Source organism: Palaemon carinicauda, chromosome 1, assembly GCF_036898095.1.
Source record: "Palaemon carinicauda isolate YSFRI2023 chromosome 1, ASM3689809v2, whole genome shotgun sequence".
In the NCBI taxonomy this organism is placed as follows: Eukaryota; Metazoa; Arthropoda; class Malacostraca; order Decapoda; family Palaemonidae; genus Palaemon; species Palaemon carinicauda.
Window position 1 is genome coordinate 39368959 of NC_090725.1, and position 9092 is coordinate 39378050.

Genomic DNA, 9092 nt, shown 5'->3' on the forward strand with positions numbered 1-9092 from the left:
CTTGAAATGTACCGGAATTAATAAAGATAACTCAACATCTAACTTTCAGGCGTCTCCCAAGCTTCCCGTGAAGTGTACCGGAATTAATGAAGCCAACTGTACAACTATCAGATGTCTCCCAAGCTCCCCGTGAAGTGTACAAAAATTAACGAAGCCAACTTTACAAATGTCAGGCGTCTCCCAAGCATCCCGTGACGTACACCAGAATTAATGAAGCCAAATGTACATACAACTGCCAGACGTCTCCCAAGTTTCCCGTGAAGTGTACAGGAATTACCGAAGACAACTGTACATACAAGTGCCAGAAGTCTTCCAAGCTTCCCGTGAAGTGTACCGGAATTAATGAAGCCAATTGTACATACAACTGTAAGACATCTCTCAAGCTTCCTATTGAGTATAGCAGAATTAATTAATCCAACTGTACATACAATTGTCAGACGTCTCTAAAGCTTTCCGTGAAGTGTACCGGAATTAATCAATCCAACTGTGCATACAATTGTCAGAGGTCTCTAAAGCTTCCCGTGAAGTGTACCGGAATTAATGGAGCCAACAGTGCATACTATTGTCAGACGTCTCTAAAGCTTCCCGTTAAGTGTACCGGAATTAATGCAGCTAACTGTGCATACAATTCTCAGACGTCTCTAAAGCTTCCCGTGAAGTGTACCGGAATAATTCAATCCAACTGTACATACAATTCTCACACTTCTCTAAAGCTTTCCGTGAAGTATACCGGAATTAATTGAGCCAACTGTGCATACTATTGTCAGACGTCTCTAAAGCTTCCCGTGAAGTGTACCGGAATTAATCAATCCAACTGTGCATACTATTGTCAGACGTCTCTAAAGCTTCCCGTGAAGTGTACCGGAATTAATGGAGCCAACTGTGCACACTATTGTCAGACGTCTCTAAAGCTTCCCGTGAAGTGTACCGGAATTAATCAATCCAACTGTATATACAATTGTCAGACGTCTCTAAAGCTTTCCGTGAAGTGTACCGGAATTAATGGAGCCAACTGTGCATACAATTGTCAGAGGTCTCTAAAGCTTCCCCTGAAATGTACCAGAATTAATGAAGTCAACTGTGCATACAATTGTCAGACGTCTTTAAAGCTTCCCGTGAAGTGTACCGGAATTAATGGAGCCAACTGTGCATACTATTTTCAGACGTCTCTAAAGCTTCCCGTGAAGTGTACCGGAATTAATCAATCCAACTGTACATACAATTGTCAGACGTCTCTAAAGCTTTCCGTGAAGTGTACCGGAATTAATGGAGCCAACTGTGCATACAATTGTCAGAGGTCTCTAAAGCTTCCCGTGAAGTGTACCGGAATTAATGGAGCCAACTGTGCATACAATTGTCAAAAATCTCTAAAGCTTCCCGTGAAGTGTACCGGAATTAATGGAGCCAACTGTGCATACAATTGTCAGACGTCTCTAAAGCTTTCCGTGAAGTGTACCGGAGTTAATGGAGCCAACTGTGCATACAATTGTCAAATGTCTCTAAAGCTTCCCGTGAAGTGTACCGGAATTAATGGAGCCAACTGTGCATACAATTGTCAGACGTCTCTAAAGCTTTCCGTGAAGTGTACCGGAATTAATGAATCCAACTGTACATAAACTGCCAGACGTCTCTAACGTTTCCCGTGAAGTGTACCGGAATTAATGGAGCCAACTGTGCATACAATTGTCAGACGTCTCTAAAGCTTCCCGTGAAGTGTACCGGAATTAATGGAGCCAACTGTGCATACAATTGTCAAAAATCTCTAAAGCTTCCCGTGAAGTGTACCGGAATTAATGGAGCCAACTGTGCATACAATTGTCAGACGTCTCTAAAGCTTTCCGTGAAGTGTACCGGAGTTAATGGAGCCAACTGTGCATACAATTGTCAAACGTCTCTAAAGCTTCCCGTGAAGTGTACCGGAATTAATGGAGCCAACTGTGCATACAATTGTCAGACGTCTCTAAAGCTTTCCGTGAAGTGTACCGGAATTAATGAAGCCAACTGTACATAAACTGCCAGACGTCTCTAACGTTTCCCGTGAAGTGTACCGGAATTAATGGAGCCAACTGTGCATACAATTGTCAGACGTCTCTAAAGCTTTCCGTGAAGTGTACCGGAGTTAATGGAGCCAACTGTGCATACAATTGTCAAACGTCTCTAAAGCTTCCCATGGAATGTACCGGAATTAATGGAGCCAACTGTGCATACAATTGTCAGACGTCTCTAAAGCTTTCCGTGAAGTGTACCGGAATTAATGAATCCAACTGTACATAAACTGCCAGACATCTCCCAAGTTTCCCGTAAAGTGTACCAGAATAAATGAAGCCAACTGTACATACAATTGTGAGACGTCTCCAAAGCTTCCCGTGAAGTATACCGGAATTAATGAAGCCAACTGTACATAAACTGCCAGACGTCTCCCAAGTTTCCCGTGAAGTGTACCGGAATTAATGAAGCCAACTGTAAAACTGTCAGACGTCTCCAAAGCTGCCCGTAAATTGTACCGGAATAAATGAAGCCAACTGTACATACAATTGCCAGACGTCTCCCAAGCTTCCCGTGAAGTATACCGGAATAAATGAAGCCAACTGTACATACAATTGTCAGACGTCTCTAAAGCTTCCGGTGAAGTGTACCGGAATAAAGGAAGCCAACTGTACATGAAACTGTCAGACGTCTCTCAAGCTGCCCGTATAGTGTACCGGAATTAATCAAGCCAACTGTACGTACAATTGTCAGACGTCTCCAAAGCTTCCCGTGAAGTGTACTGGAATAAATGAAGCCAACTGTACATACAATTGTCAGACGTCTCCAAAGCTTTCCATGAAGTGTACCGGAATTAATAAAGCCAACTGTACATACAATTGTCAGACGTATCTGAAGATTCCCGTGGAGAGTACCGGAATTAATGTAGCCAACTGTACATACAATTGTCAGACGTCTCCCAAGCTTCCCGTGAAGTATATCGGAATTAATGGAGCCAACTGTACATACAATGTTCAGACGTCTCAAAAACTTTCCCGTGAAGTGAACCGGAATAAATGAAGCCAACTGTACATACAATTGTCAGACGTCTCCAAAGCTTCCCGTGAAGTATACCGGAATTAATGGAGCCAACTGTACATACAATATTCAGACATCTCAAAAAATTTCCCGTGAAGTGTACCGGAATAAATGAAGCCAACTGTACATACAATTGTCAGACGTCTCTAAAGCTACCCGTGAAGTATACCGGAATTAATGGAGCCAACTGTACATACAATGTTCAGACGTCTCAAAAACTTTCCCGTGAAGTGAACCGGAATAAATGAAGCCAACTGTACATACAATTGTCAGACGTCTCCGAAGCTTCCCGTGAAGTATACCGGAATTAATGGAGCCAACTGTACACACAATATTCAGACGTCTCAAAAACTCTCCCGTGAAGTGTACCAGAATAAATGAAGCCAACTGTACACACAATTGTCAGACGTCTCTAAAGCTCCCCGTGAAGTGTACCGGAATTAATGGAGCCAACTGTACATACAATTGTCAGAGGTCTCTAAAGCTTCCCGTGAAGTGTACCGGAATAAATGGAGCCAACTGTGCATACAATTGTCAGATGTCTCTAAAGCTTCCCGTGAAGTATACCGAAATTAATGGAGCCAACTGTGCATACAATTGTCAGAGGTCTCTAAAGCTTCCCGTGAAGTGTACCGGAATTAATCAATCCAACTGTGCATACTATTGTCAGACGTCTCTAAAGCTTCCCGTGAAGTGTACCAGAATTAATGGAGCCAACTGTGCATAAAATTGTCAAACGTCTCTAAAGCTTCCCGTGAAGTGTACCGGAATTAATCAATCCAACTGTGCATAAGATTGTCAGAGGTCTCTTAAGCTTCCCGTGAAGTGTACCGGAATTAATCAATCCAACTGTGCATACAATTGTCAGAGGTCTCTAAAGCTTCCCGTGAAGTGTACCGGAATTAATCAATCCAACTGTGCATACAATTGTCAGAGGTCTCTAAAGCTTCCCGTGAAGTGTACCGGAATTAATCAATCCAACTGTGCATACAATTGTCAGAGGTCTCTAAAGCTTCCCGTGAAGTGTACCGGAATTAATCAATCCAACTGTGCATACAATTGTCAGAGGTCTCTAAAGCTTCCCGTGAAGTGTACCGGAATTAATCAATCCAACTGTGCATACAATTGTCAGAGGTCTCTAAAGCTTCCCGTGAAGTGTACCGGAATTAATCAATCCAACTGTGCATACAATTGTCAGAGGTCTCTAAAGCTTCCCGTGAAGTGTACCGGAATTAATCAATCCAACTGTGCATACAATTGTCAGAGGTCTCTTAAGCTTCCCGTGAAGTGTACCGGAATTAATCAATCCAACTGTGCATACAATTGTCAGAGGTCTCTAAAGCTTCCCGTGAAGTGTACCGGAATTAATCAATCCAACTGTGCATACAATTGTCAGAGGTCTCTAAAGCTTCCCGTGAAGTGTACCGGAATTAATCAATCCAACTGTGCATACAATTGTCAGAGTTCTCTAAAGCTTCCCGTGAAGTGTACCGGAATTAATGGAGCCAACTCTGCATACAATTGTCAGACGTCTCTAAAGCTTCCCGTGAAGTGAACCAGAATTAATCAATCTAACTGTACATACAATTGTCAGAGGTCTTTAAAGCTTTCCGTGAAGTGTACCGGAATTAATCAATCCAACTGTGCATACAATTGTCAGAGGTCTCTAAAGCTTCCCGTGAAGTGTACCAGAATTAATCAATCCAACTGTACATACAATTGTCAGAGGTCTCTAAAGCTTTCCGTGAAGTGTACCGGAATTAATCAATCCAACTGTGCATACAATTGTCAGAGGTCTCTAAAGCTTCCCGTGAAGTGTACCGGAATTAATGGAGCCAACTCTGCATACAATTGTCAGAGGTCTCTAAAGCTTCCCGTGAAGTGTACCGGAATTAATCAATCCAACTGTGCATACAATTGTCAGACATCTCTAAAGCTTCCCGTGAAGTGTACCGGAATTAATCAATCCAACTGTGCATACAATTGTCAGACGTCTCTAAAGCTTCCCGTGAAGTGTACCGGAATTAATCAATCCAACTGTGCATACAATTGTCAGAGGTCTCTAAAGCTTCCCGTGAAGTGTACCGGAATTAATCAATCCAACTGTACATACAATTGTCAGAGGTCTCTAAAGCTTCCCGTGAAGTGTACCGGAATTAATGGAGCCAACTCTGCATACAATTGTCAGAGGTCTCTAAAGCTTTCCGTGAAGTGTACCAGAATTAATCAATCCAACTGTACATACAATTGTCAGAGGTCTCTAAAGCTTTCCGTGAAGTGTACCGGAATTAATCAATCCAACTGTACATATAATTGTCAGAGGTCTCTAAAGCTTCCCGTGAAGTGTACCAGAATAAATGAAGCCAACTATACATACAATTGTCAGACGTCTCTAAAGCTTCCCGTGAAGTGTACCGGAATTAATGGAGCCTACTGTACATACAATATTTAGACGTCTCTAAAGCTTCCCGTGAAGTGTACCAGAATTAATCAATCCAACTGTACATACAATTGTCAGAGGTCTCTAAAGCTTTCCGTGAAGTGTACCGGAATTAATCAATCCAACTGTGCATACAATTGTCAGAGGTCTCTAAAGCTTCCCGTGAAGTGTACCAGAATAAATGAAGCCAACTATACATACAATTGTCAGACGTCTCTAAAGCTTCCCGTGAAGTGTACCAGAATTAATCAATCCAACTGTACATACATTTGTCAGAGGTCTCTAAAGCTTTCCGTGAAGTGTACTGGAATGAATCAATCCAACTGTGCATACAATTGTCTGAGGTCTCTAAAGCTTCCCGTGAAGTGTACCAGAATAAATGAAGCCAACTATACATACAATTGTCAGAGGTCTCTAAAGCTTCCCGTGAAGTGTATCGGAATTAATGGAGCCTAGTGTACATACAATATTTAGACGTCTCTAAAGCTTCCCGTGAAGTGTACCGGAATTAATCAATCCAACTGTGCATACAATATTTAGACGTCTCTAAAGCTTCCCGTGAAGTGTACCGGAATTAATCAATCCAACTGTGCATACAATTGTCAGAGGTCTCTAAAGCTTCCCGTGAAGTGTACCGGAATTAATCAATCCAACTGTGCATACAATTGTCAGAGGTCTCTAAAGCTTCCCGTGAAGTGTACCGGAATTAATGGAGCCAACTCTGCATACAATTGTCAGAGGTCTCTAAAGCTTCCCGTGAAGTGTACCAGAATTAATCAATCCAACTGTACATACAATTGTCAGAGGTCTCTAAAGCTTTCCGTGAAGTGTACCGGAATTAATCAATCCAACTGTGCATATAATTGTCAGAGGTCTCTAAAGCTTCCCGTGAAGTGTACCGGAATAAATGAAGCCAACTATACATTCAATTGTCAGACGTCTCTAAAGCTTCCCGTGAAGTGTACCGGAATTAATGGAGCCTACTGTACATACAATATTTAGACGTCTCTAAAGCTTCCCGTGAAGTGTACCAGAATTAATCAATCCAACTGTACATACAATTGTCAGAGGTCTCTAAAGCTTCCCGTGAAGTGTACCAGAATAAATGAAGCCAACTATACATACAATTGTCAGAGGTCTCTAAAGCTTCCCGTGAAGTGTACCAGAATAAATGAAGCCAACTATACATACAATTGTCAGAGGTCTCTAAAGCTTCCCGTGAAGTGTACCAGAATAAATGAAGCCAACTATACATTCAATTGTCAGACGTCTCTAAAGCTTCCCGTGAAGTGTACCGGAACTAATGGAGCCAACTCTGCATACAATTGTCAGACGGCTCTAAAGCTTCCCGTGAAGTGTACCAGAATTAATCAATCCAACTGTACATACAATTGTCAGAGGTCTCTAAAGCTTCCTGTGAAGTGTACCAGAATAAATGAAGCCAACTATACATACAATTGTCAGACGTCTCTAAAGCTTCCCGTGAAGTGTACCGGAATTAATGGAGCCTAGTGTACATACAATATTTAGACGTCTCAAAAGCTTCCCGTGAAGTGTACCGGAATAAATGAAGAAAACTGTACATACAATTGGCAGACGTCTCCAAAGCTTCCCGTGAAGTGTACCAGAATTGATGAAGCCAACTGTACATACAATTGTCAGACGTATCCAAAGATTCCCGTGAAGTGTACCGGAATTAATGAAGCCAACCGTAAAACAGTCAGACATTTCCCAAGCTGCCCGTAAAGTGTACCGGAATAAATGAAGCCAACTGTACATATAACTGCCAGACGTGTCCCAAGCTTCCCGTGAAATGTACCGGAATTATTGAAGCCAACTGTACCACTGCCAGACGTCTTCCTAGCTTCCCGTTAAGTGTACCGGAATTAATGAAGCCAACTGTACAACTGCAGACGTCTCCCAAGCTTCCTGTGAAGTGTACCAGAATCAATGAAGCCAACTGTACAACTGCCAGACGTCTCCCAACTTTCCCGTGAAGTGTACCGGAATTAATGAAACGAACTGTATAATTGTCAAATGAAGACAATCCAGTTATAATTCAGCGACAATGTTGCAAGAAACCAGATATGAAAACTTATGGATTCTGATGAATTTTTATTCCATAAAAAAAGACGATGAAATCTGGAGGTAAGCCAACTTTCAATACCCAGACGGTGGTGACTCAAATAATCGATATCAAGCCTTAAGGGTGATGGATAATATTTTGCTTGCAGACGTTTCATCTTTTGATACACCCAAGAAAAAAGAAAAATAAATCAAGCTGAACATGGGTTGCAGGTAAAACCTAAATTAAAATCTCCCCTACTACTTGAGATATTCGATTTGAGTTATTTAAATTATATATTTTTCTTTTTTTTTAAATTTTGAATAGTTGAGGAAAATCGGTGGGGATGTTTGCGATGCAGAACCCATGGTCCCAAATTCAAGATTTGTTCAGTGCTAAAAAAATTCATTAAAGAAAAATAAACTGTAAATGCCTGGCAACATTTATTCTAGGAGTTTTACTGTTTTAAGCACAGATATATTGACGTAAAGAGGTGATATCATATTGTAGTTATCAACCAGCAAAAGATAATAACATAGTAATGTAATATTACGGTCGCCTGCATTTTACTGAAATACGTCTGAAAACAGTATATTTCTACGAAGAATTTCTTTGACTTTTTTTTAACAGTGTACATTTATTCAAATTTGGGGATAGCGTGTTCGGATTCGAGAACAATCAGGTCTAAAATGTATAAATTTTATAGACTTTTAGGAAAGTGAGTAAACCCCTAAAACGCAGTATTATGTCTTTTAAACGTGAGACCATAAACTTCATCAGAAGAAAAAAAAATATTTATTATTAAAAAAAAGCTCTTCTATAGCGATTCCAATCAGACCTGGTTCTCAGATTCAAATGAACCACAATTAGAATATATATATATATATATATATATATATATATATATATATATATATATATATATATATATATATATATATATATATACATATATATTTAAAATAAGCCATATGTATTAATACATTAAAGTCTGGATTCTCTTAACGACCTTGGGATCAGAGCCCAAGGCGGAACCTCCCAAAGACTATGATATCGGGAGGTTCCGCCTTGGACTCTGATCCCAAGGTCGTTAAGAGAATCCAGACTTTAATGTATTAATATATATGGCTTATTTGAAATATGAAAGAAACACATTTAAATGTGCAAAAAAATTTATCATATATATATATATATATATATATATATATATATATATATATATATATATATATATATATATATATATATATATATAAGGCCAAGTTCTCATTATTTTCGTGATACTCCCAGTCCTCTGAAGAAGCATAACGAAACTAGTCAGAACTTGATCTTTTATTTTCTATTTTCCTTTTTAAAGTGGTTATTTACACACACACACACGCGCGCGCGCATACGTATATATATATATATATATATATATATATATATATATATATATATATATATATATATATATATATATGAGTGTGTTATGTAAATGTACATGGACAACAGTAAATGCTCACAAACACACACACACACACA

At 39.8% G+C, this 9092-nt stretch overlaps 1 protein-coding gene across 1 annotated transcript in view; it reads left to right on the forward strand.

The window, feature by feature from the left end:
* Positions 1–4618, forward strand: part of LOC137639944 (uncharacterized) — a 77103-nt gene extending 72485 nt beyond the window's left edge. Inside the window, exons 2-3 of the mRNA XM_068372293.1 lie at positions 768–1577; positions 3932–4618. Of these exons, the coding sequence (XP_068228394.1) occupies positions 768–1577; positions 3932–4618 (1497 nt within the window). The remainder of the gene's footprint in view (positions 1–767; positions 1578–3931) is intronic.
* Positions 4619–9092: the final 4474 nt, after the last annotated feature.